At 40.3% G+C, this 21,203-nt stretch overlaps 1 protein-coding gene across 1 annotated transcript; it reads right to left on the bottom strand.

Moving 5' to 3' along the window:
• Positions 1-13,573: 13,573 nt before the first annotated feature.
• Positions 13,574-14,414, bottom strand: LOC143690289 (mitochondrial import receptor subunit TOM20 homolog). Its single transcript, XM_077168160.1, has one exon. It carries the CDS (start codon positions 14,317-14,319, stop codon positions 13,882-13,884), a length of 438 nt encoding a protein of 145 aa, XP_077024275.1. The 5' UTR covers positions 14,320-14,414; the 3' UTR covers positions 13,574-13,881.
• Positions 14,415-21,203: the final 6,789 nt, after the last annotated feature.

The raw sequence follows: 21,203 nt of genomic DNA, 5'->3' as shown, positions 1-21,203 counted from the left end.
TCCTCTTTTGTTACAAGTACCAGTTCAAACCAATCCCTTGTTAGTATTCTTATACAAATATCTGTATTTAGCCATTCATTAAGTTGGTGCCTTGGCACCGCTGAATTCCAAGCTGACATCCTCTCACCTGGACCTCAGGAAAATTCTAGCTGATCTTCTATTGTCCGGCCAACTCATTCTACATAGCATAGTCAGGATAATTTCTCCAACAAGATACTGTCCATCTCCTGCTTACAAGGTTTCAATGGTTCTTTATTACACTTAGGATAAAGTCTGCTGATGCTTGCATGCCTTGACAGAGACAGTAGTGTTCATTAAATGATCCACGTGTCTCCCACTCACCATCTTATAGCCTCTCTTGCAGTTAATTGGGTCCTAATGACTAGTTCTGACTGGGAGGGGATGAGCATGCCGCTTTGGGGCCAAAGAATTTAGGAGCTGGTGTGCTATCTCCACACACTCGATTCCCTGTTATGGTGACCCTAAAAGCCACATGTTGAGAGACAACACCAAAGCATGGTGGGATCCTGGGCGCCTGAGTTGCCCTATGGAGAAGTTTTGCCCTGGAATGACATCTGAGCTGCATTCAGTTTACTTGATGGAAAAATAAATCTTTGTTGGTTAAGCCACAGAGCTCTGAGGTCTTATTTCTGCAGCACAGCCTAGTCTACTTGGTAAGGGTACACAGTCAACACAGTGCTGCAGGCTCTAACCCTAATCCACTTTAGGCCAGCTTGCTCAGTTCTCCAGGCATGCAGAACACTTTCCATTTCTTCCAAGGTGCTGTGCTTTCTCCTGCCTCTGGTTATTTCACACTTGTTAGACAGTGTCTGCTCTTTCTCCTCCCTACTTCTAACAAATGCCTTTTGGCTAAATCTTACTCATCTTTCCAGACAGAACTTAACCATTGCTTCCTTAGGGAAGCCCCTATAACCACTGCCTTCCATAGCTTCCCATCATCTTGCTCATTACATTACACACCTTGTAATTAGTTGTATTTAAACAAATCTGTCTGCTCTGCTTAGACTATAAGTTTTGCCAGGGCACAGACACTGTCTTCCTTGTGCATCATCAATTTGCTGGCATATAGTAGGTACTCAAAAATTATTTGTTGAATGGTTGAATGAATGAATGACTGGCAAAGGATAAATAATAGCAAATGGGATAGAGACTATAAAAAAAGGAGATGTTGAAATATATAAAATAAACCGTAGTTTGTGCAGAAACTATGCTTGGTCTAGTGGGGGTATTATGGGTAGGCATGTAAACATACTGATTCTAACTGTACCTTGCCATCTGCCATGTATGATAACAATTGAGTTATTTGAGATTAAAAATAAACATTTCCTCCTTCAGAATTCCCTGGTAGCCTTCCAGTGCATGTGGGGTAAGGTTCAAATACTTTAGCATGATGTTTGAGTCACTTAAAAGTTGCACCTACCTTTTTTCTTCCCTACCACCTTACTGCTCCATCATCCTACATATTCTATTCTAATCAAAGCAAATGCTTCATCCTCTCTGAAATTCATGTGAAGCTCCAATCTTGTCTGTCTCACCAACTCTTATATTTTAAGACTCAGTTTCAATGTCATCTTCTCTGTCTAGATTTTCAAGTCTCCCATTTTAGCCACTCAGCATTTTGCCATCCTTATGTCACACTTATAGTGTATTTTTTTGTTTGTTTGTTTGTTTGTATGTCCTTTCACTAAGAGGGGAGCTTCTCTGGGTAAGGAGCTCTGTGTAACTTACTCATTTTTTACTTCCTATATAGTGCTTGGCCAAAAGGAAATCTCTATGAATACCCATTGAGTAAATGAATAAACAAATGAATGAACAGTCTTCACAAAACCAAAGCTGAGCTATTAGAATAGATGCAACTTTTAGTTTTGCTTTTTGTTTTACATTTTTTCTTTCCTTGAGTGAGTACATAGAGATAAGAGTGGAGGATTCATAGAGGAAGCAGATAACATCTTTGTGTATGTGTGTGTGTGTGTGTGTGTGTGTGCGCGCGTGTGTGTGCGCGCGCACACATATGGATAATAAGTTTGATGCCAAAGAGTCCTGGCAATTCTTGGCAGGATGCTTAAGAGTCCTGGGACTCTACTGGATTCTGGGGAACTCAGGGATTTCTTGGAGATGTCGAGAACCCCACCAGGGGCTGATGCTGTGAAGGACAACTCCAGAACAGAACTCTGGGACTAATCAGTATGTTAGCCAAAGAAGCCAAGGACTAGCCAGTGGGTTCAGCTGAAAAACTTTAATGCATGGCATAAGTATATGCTGGAAGAAAGATGAGCACTATTCTCCAGAGAAGCAGCCTAAGGTTGGAGTCCTTGCATTATAAGGACTTGCGAGGGGCCCTTCCCCCTCTGCTATACTAATAAGAGACTGATGAGTTTCCTTTTTCATTAGTTCTTTTCAGGTGCTGCCCTTAGTGAGGGTTAGGTGAGTGGGGGCTAGGTGTGCATGCCATAAGGGACTTTTTTTTATAGGTCTTAGGGTCACATCCCTCTCTCCTCCCTTATCTAACCTGCCTCATTCCTTCTCAGAGAATTTTGTCCCTTAATCTTAAGGGTGCTGAATGGGGAAGGTCAGTCTTCTGTAATTGCTTCCTGCTGACAGAGGAGTCATTGTCCCTGCTTATAGCGGGGTTGTAATACTTTAGCTGTTAGATCTAATGATTCTTTTGGGATAGTATGGATTTTTTTGCATCTTTCTTGTTCTGGTGTGACCCCATGGTTGTCTGTCAATGTTTTAGAAATGTGTCCAATCTGTACCATGACTCATGCTGTTCCTGTTGAGGTGCAGCATTCTAAGAGAGAGAAAGAGATAGAAACCCACAAAGCCAAGGAGGGCTAGGATGGCTAACCCCACTAAATAAGAAAGGATGCAGTGAAGAATGGCACCTATCCCAGGTGGCAGAAACGCAAATAAATCAAATGGGAGATCTTAAAACTCAGGGGACAATTTACAGGCCTGGATTTTAAGGGAGTTAATAACCGGTGTTATCTCTGAGCTCTGATTAATATAAAAACAACAATCCTCTCCCAGGAATGCACATGATCTACATGGGCTGCTGCAAGGGCATATAGGGCTCATTGGTTTTGTAGGACAGCACCCACTAATGAATTTACTTGGGACTGGAGAAGGGTAAAGCTGGAGACCATTCATTTGATGCTAGTTGATAGTTTAAGGGAGAGATTATAGTGGACCCACTTTGCATAGGCTATTCTTTTTTTTTTTTAATATATATTTTTGTTGCCAAATCTTCATATGCATACAATCCATACATGGTGTACAATCAGTGGCTAACAATATCATCACATAGTTGTGTATACTTCACTATGATTACTCTTAGAACACTTGTATCACTGCAGAAAAAGAAATAAAAAGAAAAAAAAATCATATGTCCTTAATCCTTGCCCCTTCCTCTCATTGACCATTAGTATTTCAATCTACCCAATTAATTTTACTCCTTATCCCCCCTATTATTTATTTATTTTTATCCATATTTTTTTAAATCATCTGTCCATACCCTGGATAAAAAGGTACATCAGACACAAGGCTTTCACAATCATACAGTTGCATTATTAAAGCTATATTGTTGTGCAATCATCTTCAAGAATCAAGGCTACTCGAACACAGCTCAGCAGTTTCAGGTACTTCCCTCCAGCCACTCCAATACGCCACAAACTAAAAAGAGATATCTGTATAATATATGAGAATAATTTCCAAAATAACCCCTCGACTGTGTTTGAAATCTCTCAGCCTCTGAAACTTTATTTTGTCTCATTTCTTTCATCTCCCTTTTGGTCAAAAAGGCTTTCTGAATCCCAAGATGCCAGATTCTGGTGAATTCTGAGAGTTCTGTCCTATGTTGCCAGGGAAATTGATACCCTGGTACGTATGGCCCATATAGGGAAAAGGGCAGTGAGTTCACCTGCCAAGTTGGCTTAGAGAAAGAGGGCATGGGCTATTCTTGCAGCTGCAGAAACTATAGCTCCCCCAATCTCAATGGCAGCTAGGAGTGGATTAGGAAATGGATATTCTTTTATTCTAGTTTTGGATGACAGATGGGGAAGCTGGGAGTGGAAAAGGCCCATTTCCACTTTTTAGCTTGAGTACTGGGTCATGTACACTAAAATGCACGTCCCTGACAACCACGGGGTAAGTTGAGTTTTATGTCCATAATAGAAGTGAATGCTGGGTTGCCTCCTGGTCTGGACAACATGTCTCTGGTTGTTGATGTGACTGCAAGGAATTTGATTTGGTCATGGTTGATCTGTACTCCACTGAATGCTGAAAGACAGTGCCTTAGGAAGTTGTCATTAGAATTGAACATGATACTTTGATTTTTATCCCACACCATTCCTGGCCTTCCTGTCAGTTGGTCATAGAGTTTGATGCAAGCACTGGACACAAAATCTGAAATCTCAGGGGATTTGTACCTTTTCCCACACTGATCCTGACAGAACTGGGTAGGTCCAGACAGGGGTGAGGTCTTCAGTGATTCAAAAGGTGTATTGTAGCTTAGACAGGTGAACAGAGGCCCAGAGTTTTTTATCAGTGGGCCACATCTCAGACTAAGTATAATGAGGGACCCATATTTAGCAGAACAGATTAAAGAGATTAACAGCACACTGGACCACACTTGGGTAAGGACAAGTCTGCATGTGAGTGAAAGGAAAGAAGATGTATATGCAGCTTAAGGCTTATAAGAGATCTTTGCTTAGTAGAGGGGTTGCGCACCCTGGAACTATTAGGGACACATGACTTACAAGAATATCTTCTAGTTTACAGCTTGTAGGTGATGTGAACCAGTGGGTCTTTGGGTCAGCATCAGCTCCCACCATGGTTCAAGTTTTTGAGGACAAAGTTCCAGAGTGGTGGCTAAGGACAGACTAAATGGCTTCTGTATTAACTAACAAGTTAAACATCATACCTGCTATGTCAAGGATCATCTGAGGCTCCTCCATGGTGATAGCCAGCTGTGAAGTAGGAGCTGCTCGGGACCTTTTAATTCTCACTCAAGGTCATGTAGGATCTGCCCCTTTCTTCCTTTGGAGCTGGGGACAGTCCCTTTTCCAGTGACCTTCCTTTTTGCTTTGAAGACAATGTCCTGGTGGTGCATTCAGGCCATGGCACTGTTTGCTCCAATGTCCCAACTCCCCACATTTGAAACAGCTGCCTTTCCATCCCGTTTGGCCTTTGGGGTTGCCCTGAGGGTGCAGGGTGCTACTTACAGGGACTGCTATTAAATGAGCCTGTCTCTTGCCCCGTTGCCGATCCCGCTGGACTTCTCCAGTTCTTCAGCTTTGTCTCTACTACTGAAAACATTAAAGGCAGTGTCTAGCATTTCATTACAGGGGGTTCACAGTCTTATAGCTATTTTTGGCAATTTCCTCCAAATACCTGGGTCTGATTGGCTAATAAAATGAGTCCTTATTAATATTTGCCATTTCTGGGAGTGAGGATCTATGTTGGTCTATGTCTTCAAGGCTTCTACTAAGTGTCTCTGGAATAGAACAGGGTTCTCACCTTTCCCTTGGGTTACCCTTCTAATTTATCATCATTTACTGGTTTATGGTGTATTTTTTCATTCCTGCTACAAGATAGGCAATATGGTCTCAGTGTTTTAAATCTGCCTGCCCTTGTTGGTCGTTCCAGTTGGGGTTGTTATTAGGAACTGCAGTAGCTCCTACTGGATACCAGTTTGGCTTGGATGCTGCTAGGTTATCTGCATGGGCTTGGACTTCTGTCCATATGCAGTTTCCCTTCTGGGGTGCAGCAGGTGGATATGACAATGTGAATGTCTCCCCAGATAAGGTCAAAGGAAAGTGAGAGAGACTGGAATTCCTCAGTGAATTTGGCTGAATTTTCAAAAAGACACCCTAATTTTTGCTTATATTGGGCTAGGTTGGTCATAGAAAATAGCACATGTACCTGGATGGTCCCGGAGTCTCCATTTTCCACATCTCAGAGAGGGAAAAGTTTGTTGAGAGGAGGGTGGTAGGACGTCACTCCAGGAAATTCCAGCAGGACTACCTTGTCCCTGGGGAGAGCTGGAGGTGAGAGATGGTGACCCACCAGGCCAGTGGGAGGGTGCTTGGCAGCCTCATGGACCAGAGAGGGGACAGTCTTGGGGTTTGCAGGAGAAGCTCCCATGCTAGTGGGAGGTGAGCTTAAGAGGGGGTCATCTAGAATGTCCACCTGAGTTTTCTAGTTTGCTGGTTGCTGGAATGCAATATACCAGAAATGAAATGGCTTTTAAAAAAGGGGAATTTGTTAAGTTGCTAGTTTAAAGTTCGAGCACCATGAAAATGTTCCAATTAAAGCAAGTCTATAAAAATGTCCAAATTAAGGCACCAACAAGAGTTTATCTTCACTCAAGAAAGGCCGATGACATTCAGGGTTTCTCTCTCATCTGGAAAGGCACATAATGAATACAGCGACATCTGCTAGCTTTCTCTCCATGCTTCTTGTTTCGTGACGCGGTCCCAGAAGTGTTTTCCTTCTTCATCTCCAAAGGAAGATGCTTCTTCTTCATCTGGCTGCATGGGCTCTTGTGGTTCTCGCCACCCTGTTGTGGCTCTGCTCTCTTGGAATCTTGTCATTCTGAAGCTTTCTCCAAAATGTTTCCTCTTTTAAAGGATTTCAGTAAACTAATCAAGACCAACCTGGAATAGGTGGAGTTGCATCTCTAACTGATCAATGTTACTACCCACAATTGGGTGAGTCACATCTCTGTGGAGTTAATCTAATCAGGTTTCTAACCTATACTACTGAATAGGAATTAAAAAAAAGGTTGCTCCTACAAGGTTGGATCAGGATTAAAACATGGCTTTTCCAATCTTTCAAATCAGTACATGAGTATTATCAGAGGCTAGGTGTAATGTAGGTGACAGGTCCCTCACAGGTTAGGAAGCCTTGACATATGGAACTCCCTTGACTCTTACAAAGGAGATCTAGTTGTGATATGGCATTAAACCTTAAGGTACAAATTTTTTTTTGCCAAACTTCTCTATCCTCCATTTGATACTGGGGCCAAGTTGTGTTGCAGAAAAAAAATTAGGTTCTTCCTATTTTGGCCATCTAGCTGGAAAGTGTCCCAGTGTTTCAGGAGGCATCCAAGGGGAGAGTTGGGGAACAGAAGGAGACTCACCCATGTTTTCTGTTCTTCAGGGTGTGTCTCTGCCCATGAGAAGGAGAAGCAGACAGAAGAATAGAAAAGGGATTTGTATTAAAGAGAAGTGGGAGTCTTCATGGAAAGCTCCTGATTTAGCCTCTCTGAGATCAGCACCCCAGGTCTGTTGGACTGGCCAGGCAATGTCATTTCTAGGGCTTATAAGTAGATGAACCCAGGGTGGAATGTTCTCAACACAGGCAGGAGAACGTGTTGCTGAAGGGAGTTTTAAAGGTATTTGGGTTGTTCTCTAGACAGTATAGAAGGTTTGGAGGGACTGTGCCTCGTGAGAGGTAGAAGTCTGATACCATGAAAGTGAATTAAAAATTAGGTCCCCGACCAGACTGGGGATCCTGATGGTGAAGTAGGAGGTGCCTAAAGAAACACCCAACTAGCCCTCCCCACCATGTGGGTGCCAAGGTTTCCCTGGCAGCATGGGAGATGACTCCCAGGGATGAGTCTGGCCCTGGCACCTTGAGATCAACAATTCCATCCAGACCAAAAGGGGGAAAAGAAGTGTAACTAATAAAGTATCAGTGGCAGAGAGAGTTCAAATAAAGTCGAGAGGCTACTCTGGAGGTTGCTCCTATGCAAGCTTCAGTTAGACATTGCTACCTACCTTAACCTGCCAACCTCAACCAAAACCATTCCAGCCAATCCTAAAGAACACCTAGGGCATTATATAAGATTCTACAAAGATTCCATGCACTAGAGTAACTTTCCAGAAACCTACAACCTCCAGATGGGTCCCTGGACCAGACAAGTTCTGAAACCTAGAGGGCCTAGCCTTTCCAGAACATCAGCTAGTTCCATCACCCTACCCCATATTATAGATAGCCCCTTCCAACATGAAAAAGTTAGAATGGCCATAGCCCAAACACCCGTACAGAGAGGGATAGAAGCATCAAAGGTGATGGTAGAGTTATATAGAAAATATGGAATTTAACAAATGAATATGTTTGCTGAATCATTAAATTGGTATCTCTACTTTTAGACTCCAGTATCATAGAGCAGCTAGAAATAAAAACCTAAATTTGTGGAATTGTAACCCATGCCAAACTCGGAAATGTGTTCTACAACTAATTGTGGTGTTGCTTTGACATTTATATATTTTTTATATGTTATTTTTCACACAAAAAAGAAAAAAAAGTCGATTGTGATGATAAAAAATTTTGATTCTCCTCAAGATACTTTTCTCAAGATACTTTTAAAGTATCTTGAGGAAAAAAAAACCAAGCTGGAGGTCTCATGCTGCCGGACTTTAAGGCATATTATGAAGCCACAGTGGTCAAAACAGCATGGTATTGGCATAAAGATAGATATATCAACCAATGGAATCGAATACAGTGCTCAGATATAGACCCTCTCATTTATGGACATTTGATCTTTGATAAGGCAGTCAAGCCAATTCACCTGGGACAGAACAGTCTCTTCAATAAATGGTGCCTAGAGAACTGGATATCCATACGCAAAAGAATGAAAGAGGACCCGTATCTCATACCCTATACAAAAGTTAACTCAAAATGGATCAAAGATCTAAACATTAGGTCTAAGACCATAAAATAGTTAGAGGAAAATGTAGGGAGATATCTTATGAATCTTACAATTGGAGGCGGTTTTATGGACCTTAAACCTAAAGCAAGAGCACTGAAGAAAGAAAGAAATAAATGGGAGCTCCTCAAAATTAAACAGTTTTGTGCATCAAAGAACTTCATCAAGAAAGTAGAAAGACAGCCTACACAATGGGAGACAATATTTGGAAACGACATATCAGATAAAGGTCCAGTATCCAGAATTTATAAAGAGATTGTTCAACTCAACAACAAAAAGACAGCCAACCCAATTACAAAATGGGAAAAAGACTTGAACAGACACCTCTCAGAAGAGGAAATACAAATGGCCAAAAGGCACATGAAGAGATGCTCAATGTCCCTGGCCATTAGAGAAATGCAAATCAAAACCACAATGAGATATCATCTCACACCCACCAGAATGGCCATTATCAACAAAACAAAAAATGACAAGTGCAGGAGAGGATGTGGAGAAAGAGGCACACTTATCCACTGTTGGTGGGAATGTCAAATGGTGCAACCACTGTGGAAGACAGTTTGGCGGTTCCTCAAAAAACTGAATATAGAATTGCCATACGACCCAGCAATACCATTGCTAGGTATCTACTCAGAGGACATAAGGGCAAAGACACAAACGGACATTTGCACACCAATGTTTATAGCAGCGTTATTTACAATTGCAAAGAGATGGAAACAGCCAAAATCTCCATCAACAGACGAGTGGCTAAACAAACTGTGGTATATACATACGATGGAATATTATGCAGCTTTAAGACAGAATAAACTTATGAAGCATGTAATAACATGGATGGACCTAGAGAACATCATGCTGAGTGAGACTAGCCAAAAACTAAAGGACAAATACTGTATGGTCCTACTGATGTGAACCGACATTCGAGAATAAACTTGGAATATGTCATTGGTAACAGAGACCATCAGGAGTTAGAAATAGGGTAAGATAATGGGTAATTGGAGTTGAAGGGATACAGACTGTGCAACAGGACTAGATACAAAAACTCAAAAATGGACAGCACAATACTACCTAATTGCAATGTAATTATGTTAAAACACTGAATGGAGCTGCATCTGAGCTATACTTTTTTTTTTTTGTTTGTTTGTTTGTTTGTTCTGGTTTTTTATATATATATTTTTTATTTTTTATTTTTATTTTTTCTCTATGTTATCACTTTATTTCTTTTTCTGTTGTCTTGCTATTTCTTTTTCTAAATCGATGCAAATGTACTAAGAAATGATGATCATACATCTATGTGATGATATTAAGAATTACTGATTGCATATGTAGAATGGAATGATTTCTAAATGTTGTTAGTTAATTTTTTTTAATTAATAAAAAAAGCTTTCACTGTTTTGAAAGAAATAAAAATTCCAATTTTTAAATACTAAAAAAAAAAAAAAAAATTTTGATTCTTTCTAGCCTCCTATATTCTGGAGCAGCTGGAAGGAAAAATCTGAGAGGATCGTATGGTAGCCCATGACAAACTCAGGGATCTGTCCGGTAACTACTTTTAGGAGTGCTTTGAAAATTGCTGCATTTTTCTTTCTTTGTTTTGTACATGTATTACAGTATACAACAAAAAAGTAAAAAAAAAAAAAAAAAAAAAAAAAAAGAAGAAGCATCTAAGTATTGAAAAGGTTATTTAAGCCTTGTAAATGCAATGTACACAGCCTGTAAAAGCATTCTGTCTTGTAATCACCACAGGCACGAGAGCACCTCAAGGAGCTTTGAGCAGGACAGCAGGGCGTTAGGTAACTGAATCCCCTTGTACTTTGACTTAAAATTTTAAACCAAAATTATACTTACCCATCTTTCTACAGGGAACCGTTTAGCTGGTTCATTCACACTCAGCCAAGGTTTTAAGAGGTGCCAATGGCAGGAATAGGTGAGGCAGAAAGAATGAGACCTGGTCTGTGAGGGTTTTTACACCCTCGTTAGATTTTTCACTCAAAGTTGTGACCCTGAGGACTAGGAAAGTTCCCTGCCCTTTTCCCAAGGCAGACTTTCTGCAGCCCCAGGGGAATTCAATGTGATGGTTTGAAATTTCCGTGTATCCCAGAAAAGCCATGTCCTGTAATTCTGATTCAATATTGTGAAGCAGAAATTTTGATTGATTGTTTCCATAGAGATATGACACAGCCAGTTGTGGGTGGGGACTTCTGATTAGATGGATATATGATTCTGCCCATTTAAGGTGGGTCTTGAATAGTTTACTGGAGTCCTTTAAAGGGGGAAACATTTTGAAGATAGCTGAGAGCCAAAAGAGACCCAGATGTCTGGAGATGCAGAAAGAAAATGTCCAGGGGGAGGCTGCTTAAAAGCAGAAGCCAAAGGATCAGTACATGCCCTCCCAGCTATCAGAGGTTTTCTGGACCCATCATCCTTTTTGAGTCAAGGCATTTTTCCTTAGATGCCTTAGTTTGGACATTTTTATGGCCTTAGAACTGTAGACTTGTAACTTAATAAATTCCCTTTTAAAAGCTGTTCTATCTTTGGTACATTGCATTTTCGCAGCTTTAACAACCCAAACAGGGGTTTCTTTCCAGTTCCAGAATTATTTACAGTAATTACAAAATGAAGGCTTTAAGCTGCAGTATTTAGAAAGTACATATTTATCATAGACAGCTAAGGTGGTAAAGAGAGACTCAGGCATAGAACATAGATAGGCCATCGACCTCCTGTACAGCTGTGAGAGCTCCTCCAGTCAAACCCCAAAGAACAGCATCAACCCTTACTCATTTAACCCTTGAATCCATACAGGGTGAGGAACTGGTCCTCCACTACACTTAGCTGGGGAAAGGGAAGCCATGGTCAAATGAGCAGGCTGAGATTATGTTTTGTGGCCAGAGGAGAGAGAAGGACAAAGATGGAGAACAATATTCTTACCCATAGGAGGCAACCTTTGTGGTTGCCAAGCTGAAGCCAGATAGTTCTGAGAGTTCTCCGAGAAATCAAGACCTCAGTGAGGGGATGGTGTTGTGAGGGTTCTTGGCTGAGTTGCAGGCAAAAAACTTCAAGTACCAGTCAGTGTGCACAGGCAAATTGTTTAATAAGCTTGATGCTGGAGAGCCCTGGAAATTCCTGACTGGATGCCAGAGACTCTGGGAATTTGTGGCTGAATACTCGAGACCCCTGGGAGTTCTTGGAGAATTTGAGACCTTGACAGGAGTAGATGCTGTGAAGGTTCTAGACTCAACCACAAGAAAGAACTTGAGGACTTTGCACAGGCAAAGACTCCAAGGTAGCCAGTGTGTGCAGCTGAAAAGCTTTAATGTGCAGCGAAAGTACATGCTCAAAGGAAGACAAGCCTGGGTATCCTCCAAAGGAGTAGAAGCTGATAACTTTTATTTCTTTTAATGTTTTTTTTTTGTGTGTGTGAAATATAACACATGTACAAAAGAGTAATACATTTCAAAGTACATTTTTAAAAAGTAGTTCTAGGATAGATTTCAACACTTGGTGTGGGTTATAGTTCCACAATTTCAGGTTTTTCCTTCTAGCTGCTCTAAGAAACTGGACACTGTGGTGGGCCATGGTGCCTCACTGGCAGAGTTCTCACCTGCCATGCTGGAAACCCAGGTTTGATTTCCGGTGCCTACCCATGTGAAAAAAAAAAAAAAAGAAAAAGAAGTTAAGATACTGGAGACTAAAAAAGAAATATCAATATAATGATTCAGCAGTCATATTCATTTGTTAAATCCTAACTTCTCTGTTATAACTCATTTTCCTTTGATCCTTCTCCCAATCTTTGAGGATATTTGGGTTATTCCCATTTTAACTTTTTTCATGTTGAAAAGGGTGTTGTCCCTATATAGGAAAGGGATGTGGAACTGGTTTGTGTTCTTGGAGAGACTGGCACCTCTGGGTTTCAGGACTTATCTGAAACTAAGAACTATCTGAAGGATTTAGGTTTCTGAAAAGTAAGCTTAGTGCTTGCAACTTTTGTAGGATCTCAGAGCCCTGGGTGTTCTTCAGGGTTGACAGAAATCATGTTGGTTCGGGTTTGTCAAATCATGGCAATTAGCAATATCTAGCTGAAGCTTGCATTAAGGGTAGCCTTCAGAATAGCCTCTCGACTCTTTGAATTTTCTTAGCCACTAATACCTTATTTTGTTACATTTCTATTCCCCTTTTTGGTCAGGAAGGCATTGTCAATCCCATGGTACCAGGGCCAAGAGGCTCATCCTGGGAATGATGTCCCCTGTTGCCGATAGTTTCTTTTTTTTTTTTTTTTTTTTGCCTCAGAGATCAGTTCCCTTTATTTTATAAATGAGGAAAATAAGCAGACATGATTTGGTGAAGCTCACACGCAGCTAGTGCTATTTGCAACTGCGACACATATCTAAAGTACAGGGTGATAAATACCTAGGACATATTAAGCCCACCATTTAAATAAAACATTTTACTAAGCCTACTGATTTAAACAGTATTATCAAGATTGACATAAGGGGTAGGGATAAAGTTAATATAGCACAGCAGCACATTTCACATATGTATTTATATTTGAAAGATTAAATGGGAAAAATCATCTCAAAGATTAATGCTCAGTTTTGATAAACAATCAAGTTTTCATACAATTTTCTGATATACAGCAAAAGGTATTAGCCTTTAAAAAATGCACGTTCTTCAGCTTTCTCCTATACTTCTTTATGCCTTATCTTTAAAAACTGAGCACTGGGGCAGGCCATGGTGGCTCAGCAGGTACAGTTCTCACCTGCCATGCCAAAGACTTGGGTTTGATTCCTTGCGCCTGCCCATGCGAAAAAAAGAAAACAAAAGAAAAAAAAACAACTGAGCACTGGGTACTTTCAAACTAAGTATTGTTACATGTATGTACATTTTAGGAAGAAACAAAATCCATGATATTTTAGTTAACTCATAGTGTATTTATAAAATGAAAAATACTTATCAAAATACACTTTTCACTGGGAAAAATAAATAAAACAGACAAATGGATCTACACAAAGTAAAAATTAACTTTGGCAGATTTCAGTGTGGTACAGTCCATCTCAAAGCATATTTGCTCCTATAACTCCAGAGCTGTTCATCTTCCAAGTTAAGAATCTTAAAAATATTTTAAATTGAGATTTTATTATGCCGATATTTGTTTTTCATTCCACATCATCTTCAGCCAAGCTCTGAGCACTTACAATTCTCTGACTAATTGTTGGGAGCTTAGTCAGAAGCATCTGGAACACTGGTGGTGGAAGAGTTTGCTGTAACACTTGCAGTAACTGCTGTGGCTGTCCACACACAGCAATTGCATTTGTCAAATGGTCCACACCCTTCTCATATTCACCTTGGGCTAGTAACTCTTCACCAAGCTGTATTTCTTCAAGGAAAAATTTCTGAACAGCTTCAGCATCTTTAAGGTCAGGCAACTTGGAAAGCCCAGCTCTCTCCTTGGCAAGTTTCTGTTTCTTTCTTCGCTCTCGCAGCCTGTTCTTGAAATTGGGGTCACTCCGTCTCTTGCGGTCGAAGTAAATGCAATACCCGATGAAAAGGGCCCCGCAAACACCGGCGGCGATGGCACTGTTCCGACCCACCATTTTCTCTCGACCGTGGAGTGAGGAGGGCGGCGGCGGCGGCGGCAGCCCGCGAAGCAGCCTTCGGCCGCCAAACCTCGAGCGGGACGGCGCCGCTCAAATCTCAGTTTCTTTTTAAAACCTATTTTCCATGTTTAACTTTTTTATAGGGACTGGCTAGGTTGTAAAGAGCTACATAACATGAATATCAAGAAACAGTAGCAATATCTTATGCCATGGCTATTTATAGTATGGTAGCAAAATTTTAACCCAGAATACACATATCTTTGATTTTTGACAAATAGAAAAAAGCCTTTCCTAATTACTTCCTAAATGTTAAAAAATCTGAGCTTTTTAAAGTTTCTTTCCTTTCTGGGACACATAGACTTAAAAGATTTCCTCTGTTAGAGGTGTGGGGAGTATAATTTAGTTTTTTCTTTTAATTCTAAGTATTTTTAAAATTGTTATTACTTTTTATTTATTTTACAGTCACTTGGCCTTAAGACTGGAAAAATTCCATTCCCCTTTCCCTGATGAGGACATTATGATAAAAGATTATTACCCTTGAAAATACTTCAGGACTATGTCACTGACCTTGGGTGGTTGGCTAATAAAACCGAACACATCTCAGAAGGAGTGGGTTGACTTCTTAAGAACGGCTCATTGACATGCTCACCTTAACACACAAAGCTAGGCCTGGTTTGCTCAGATGGTGCATCACTCTCTCTCCCACCTCCCTCGGACTGCTCAATCACTGCCCCCCTTAGCATCTGGGAAGATTTTGAAAAGCATTAGCGTGGACATTCTAGGAATATCTAGTGCTTTGAGGCACAGAACAGGCAGCTCAAGATCTCCAGCTTGGAGGGAAGGGCCTGAGAATTTTTGAAGGAGAGACATTCTCATTCCTTCTTTCAGCTGAGCAGGATGTCAACAAAAGGTGGGGGATAAAGATGCCAGTAGGAGCACAGGGTTGCTGCTCTCGGTTACGCATGGGAAAGCTCAGTCTAAAACTGTCAGCTCTGACACATTCTCCTTTAACCTAGCTAAAAGATTCCTAACTGAATCTCCAGGACTGTCAACAACATTTTACGTGCGTGCACGGGTGTGTATGCACGTGTGTTTGTGCTTATACATTTCCCTCCTGCAAGGCTAGTTGTTTTTCAGCTCACCGGTTTAAAGCTGTGTTTTTCCTCTGTCAGGTGACTATGGGTTTGTCGTGCTCAGCAGGCCTTTTGTCTAATGCATTGACACCTTGATGAAAAATCAAAGGTAGATTCATCAAAAAAGACAAGATTACTCGAATCATAAATGGAGAATATCAGGAGGCTAGCAACAATAATAATAACAAATTGCAGCTATTGTCCACAGAAACTTGCTTTTCTAAGGTACTTTTGATAATTACCTGTCAATGTTTCAGTTTCAACACCCACGCCTTGAATTGATGGAGTCTATTTATAGCACATGAAATTCTTGTATTTGCCTCTTGAAATACATTCCATTTCCAGGCGTGAATAGGACAAGGGTTATTTTATTTTCCCAAGAGGGCAAAGTGGTATTCAAATCCTCTTTCTCCATCATCCAAAGTCAAGCCACCATCGTCTCCTGCCTGGCCAGTTGCAATATCTGTGCAACTTTTCTCCCTTCCATTTTTTTCTCTGAATACAGTGGATAGAGTAATCACTTAAAACAGTTAATTTATTATTTTTAAAAGTAAAAAAACAGCATATGAATATAGTAAGAAAAAAAAAGGATCAGTTCAAAGGGACATGCAGTGAAAAGTAAATCTCTCTTGTGTCAGACCTCTAGTCCCCAAGGGCCTCTTTCTATAAGCCACCACATCGATGAACTTCTTGTATATTTTTCAGAGATAATGCATATATACAAACACACACACACGTATATGCACACATACATATATGCCCATGCATATATTTGATATATTGGTTTTCTTCTATACAGGTATGTTTTAAAGATATAAATTGGATTGTAATATGCAACAGAAGCTCGGAATTAACTTTGGGATAATGCTCAAAAATTTTAACATGGACTTCAGGTCCTGCCTTATCTGGCCACGCCCTGACTGTGCAACCTTGTTTCATCCCATTATCTTCTTCATTCTCTGTATTTCACTCTGGACTTCAGATTTTCAAATATCTAATCTTATTTCCTGAGGTTCTTCACACATATTTTTTTCTTCAACCAGAATAATCTTTTCCTGGAATAGAAATTGTAGTTGCCTCCTGTTTTAGGTTCCTAGTCTACTCAAGCAAATACCATAGAATGGGTTGGGTTAAACAATGGGAATTTATTAGCTTATAGTTTTGAAGCTAAAAATAAGTCCAAATCAAGATGTCAAGGTGATGCTTTCACCCCAAAGACTGGTATTCTAGGGCTGGCTTTTGGGAATCCTTGTTTCTTCTGCCACATGGCAAGGCACATACATGGTAGTGTCACCTGGCCTCTCCCTTCTGTATCTGATTCTGATTCTCTCTGAATTGCATTCTTCTTCTAAAGGACTCCAGTAATAGGATTAAGATCTATTCTTGGCTGGGCCACACATTAACTAAAGTAACCTCATCAAAAGGTCCTACGACAATGAGTTCAGATCCACAGGAATGGATTAGATTTAAGAACGTCTTTTTCTGGAGTATATGCAGCTGCAGACCACCATTCCTCTTCAACGTATATGCCAACTTTGCTCAGCAGTCATATTGTTTGGATGGTACAGACCCAGTCTAGAATCCAAAAGTTTCATAAATCCAAGTGGAATTTGTGAAATTCCATTCTCCTTACCACAATGTTCGGTTTAGTTAACCATGACCTAGGCCAACCAGCAAGAAATCCACTGACTAGAATGATTGGTTTGGGGTGGCCCAATCAGCATAAAGAAAGACCTCCCTGTTTCTTTCCCTGAAGGTGATAATTACCATGCTAGAAACCTGTGAACATTAATATGCTAGAAACCAAGATAATGAAACCAACATATAAAATTTAGAAGGCCAGTTTGAATCTCAGAGAACCAAAGCCAGAGTTTGAACAAACTGTGCCTGAAGCCCCAAGATATTTCACTTCATGTAATCCAGTTTTCATTATTGAATCTCTGTGATGAGGAGGTGTGGGTGATGGTGAAAACTCTATTCCAATGCAAGTCAGAATCCTGGATTAAAATATGGGCTTTTCCATGTATTGGGCTTCTAGTCTTGGGAAAGGTACTGAATATCTTTATACCTCAGTTTCTTTATCTTTAAAATAGGTATCTTTAAAGTGGGTGTGTGCCTCACTGGATTGTCATGAAGATCGAATGATGTAATGCATGCAATATGCATGTCTCAATAGCAAATACTTGCACATGGTATTTTCTGCAACATAGTGAATATTTAATAAATATATTACACAATCATACTCAGTCCATATAGCTTCTTGTTCTTATTATTTTACTAACATTGAGTCTCAATTTCTGGAGCTGCAAAATGAGGCTTCTTTGAACACTGCTCTAGGTTCTGAAGGTTTTACCTATAAATGATATAATGTACTTAAGATTGACCAAATGTTGGATTTTTGATTATTACTGCTTGATTCAGATTCTTGTGTAACCACAAGATTTTGAACAAATTGTTGTTCTTCCAAAAAGAAAATGGATTGGAAGGAATGTTTATGTCGACTTACTATTGTTTGTTTTTTGAAATGTAAGTAGCTCTGTATTTACTGCTTACTAGGAAAAGTCTGTGCTTTTCATAATGGACAAAATGGCCTTGCTTCATGTGAAAACTGCTTGTGTTCAAACCAGTGGTGGGATTCCTTAAATATAGCAGAATGTCTGCTATTGTCATTAGCATATCAATGTGCAGATGTGTCTTTTTTGCGCATCCTTGTTGTTGAGAACTGCAAATGTGAAATGCACATGTCTATCTCCTTCATGCAGACATACATATTCTAAGCATAAGCAACAGCTGTTGAGGCAGTTAGACAGTTCTCTATTGTGTATTTGTAGACATTGCGAGGCTAAATAAATTGCCCACCCACTGATGTCTTTTGAACACATATGTGTATATTTCTCTTGCAGAAGTATGCCATGAACAACCATTTTGTGTTTTCCAAGCTGGATGCATTGGATGAGGTGGGCTTAAAAAAGAATGAAAAAATAGCATTGCCTACACGGGGAACTCTGACTTTAACATTTAAAGGGGAAAAAGAAAGGCTGTTTTCTCTGTCTATCATCCTATCCCCAACTATGCATTTTGCTGGAGTTGGAGCTAGGTCTTCTGTTTTACTGACTTAGAAATGAATGGCATGTTATATGCCCTGGTCCATAGGCCACTGAGGGCCTGTTGAGAGCTCACGGCTAATCCTCTTTGACAAACCCTGCATAATGGTTTTAATAATTTTTAGGTAGTCCTAACCACCCTTACAGCATTAAATGGCACTTCCACCACAGAGCCGTGGTTTGGACAGGGACTTAGTCCTCAGGCCGGATCAGTGTGAATGCACAACTGCAGAAATGGTCTCCATAGCCTTAGCATGCCAGTTGCAGCTGTGCTCCATACTGCAAAAGCACCGTGTACACTCAATTCCCATGTGTTTCCAGCTTTTTTCTTCAACTGAAAATTGGTTGTCAATTTTGTATTCCCTAAAATAACTGAGGAACACGCACACATATACACACAATAATGTGAAATAACAATAATCCTATTTGTAGTTATGTGCTTGGCACCATTCTGGACCCTATCTGCTAACTCATTTATCACCCCTCCCCAGCAATAGAGTGATGCACTTACTGGTATTATCCAAATTTTCTGTGGGGCAATTGAGGCAAGGAGAGGTCTGGCAATGTGTCCATGGTTATACAGATAGTAAATAATGGAGCTATGAATGATGATAATGATAATAATAATAACTACCATTAACAGAGTGCTTCCTAGGCCAGGCCAGGCTCTCTATGAAGAACTTTATGTATATTTGCTTATCTAACCCTCACAATAGCCCAAGTGAGAGTTATTATTATTGCACTCATTTCAGAACAACAATATCCAAGGCAGAAATAAGCTAAATACTTTGCTCCAAGTCAAATGTCTTAGAGCAGGAATTTGAACTCCCGAACTTGTGTAATTAACCACTAAGCAGTAATACCTCTAGATGGGAAAACTTTTCTTCCAGATCCCTGGGAGAATGATCTAAGCCTCCATATGGTGCTGGCTGCCAAGAGTGCTGAGCTTACCTGTTGGGTTTTGTCTCACTCTGGCAATGCCTCGAACCTCGGGACCTTTCCAGTACTCTGTTCTTGTATCCCATTGCTCCCATCACAGACTTTCCTTTCCAGTGTTCCATGACTTTAAGAGCCAGCTCGGGTTTGTTGGCAAATGGTCAGTCTGAGAACCTACTTCACAACTACATACAGTGGGAGAAAATGCTTTGAAATGTTTTAGATACCTACATATTTTGGGCATAAAATCTTACCAGTGTAATCACAATTTATTACCCTTTGCAGGCAACAATGATTCTTTTATTCACCCAATATTGGATGATTATGATGGCCTGAGGACTGGGCAAAGCCTCCATTAGCATTTGTGACAGGGCCATTTTGGAAGTGCAATGCCCATTGACTGCAGGGGCTTTAATGGTAGAAGCCTTGGCAAACATGCTGTTTGGCACCTCTCAAGTCATGTTACCTTAATGGTCATTGACTCTGCTTATCTGAACAGCTGGTCTTGCTGGCACCACTTTGAAAAAAAAAGGATGGGGTTTGATTTCATTGTAAGAAGAAAAAGAAAATTGTTTGTCAGAGCTAGATGAATTCTTTCAGATCTAAAGGATACCATATTTCTAACCTGGAGCATAAAATTGATGAATGGAACTTACGGACCTGAAATTTAGCTTCAAAAGAGAACTTTACATTTGACTCCATGATGGAATCAGGTCAATGTTTTCTCTTGCTCCTTTTCCTCTTCCTTCTTGCCCTCCCCTTCTCTTACCTCTCTTACCCCTCTTTTTTTTTTTTAGTTTGTTTAAATAATTGGTTTTTCCTTTTGTCCATTTCCAACCCATTTCAAAAGGTGCCTTTTCCCACCCTATGGAATTTTGCCTTTGTATTTTACATGAGCCGATCGTCATCCTCAAGCATTTTGTTGAGGGCCCTGGTGGCCTATTTACAATGACATAAACAAATCAGGGGACACAGAACTGGAGCAGGCAGAGCTTTTAGATGTAATGAAAACCCCGATTTGGATCTAGTGAATGAGGGTCTGACTGAGTTTGCCATCTTCAAAACATGGTGAGGTCTTCTGGGCCAATAAACATTTTCCCTTGTTATTCTGCACATAAGTAATGTGAGGTCTAGTCGTCGGTGTGATTATTTGTGTATCACAAGGCATCTGAAGTCATGCGTTCGGTGGATGATTTGCTAGGTCATCTCAGATAGGTCGTTTAATCTTTGGTGTTTTAGTTTCTCCATCTGTGAAAGCATGATAACACACTTTGGGCTTCTAAGGAAAGTGCTATTAAGAACGTATAAAGTGTGTCACTTGAGGGACTCAGACTTTTACCAAAGAACTATTTATCACTTTTTTTTTTTTTAGAAAGAGTGTAATCTTAAGGTGTTATAGCAACTTCATGGTGAATTAGTCAGAAAAAATCCTTGCCAAGGAGAAACAGATCTGGGGGACATTTTATGCAATTTGGAGGTAACTTCTGACAAAGCCTTGTTAGTTTTGTAGTTGATCTAAGAGGAAAACTAAAATCATGAGAACAACATTTGAGAGTCCACGTTTAATTTACTTATAGATGAAAATAAAGATTTTTATGTGCTCAACTTCAGATTCTAGGTTGCTGATAATATCTTGGTAGTTTTGTTCTTTTGCTCAGGGTGGGGTGGGGGGGCTTGATACTGAAGACAGCCTATGGCTGCTTTTCAC

Source organism: Tamandua tetradactyla, chromosome 7, assembly GCF_023851605.1.
Source record: "Tamandua tetradactyla isolate mTamTet1 chromosome 7, mTamTet1.pri, whole genome shotgun sequence".
NCBI classification, from domain to species: Eukaryota; Metazoa; Chordata; class Mammalia; order Pilosa; family Myrmecophagidae; genus Tamandua; species Tamandua tetradactyla.
This window is presented reverse-complemented; position numbering and strand designations above follow the sequence as displayed.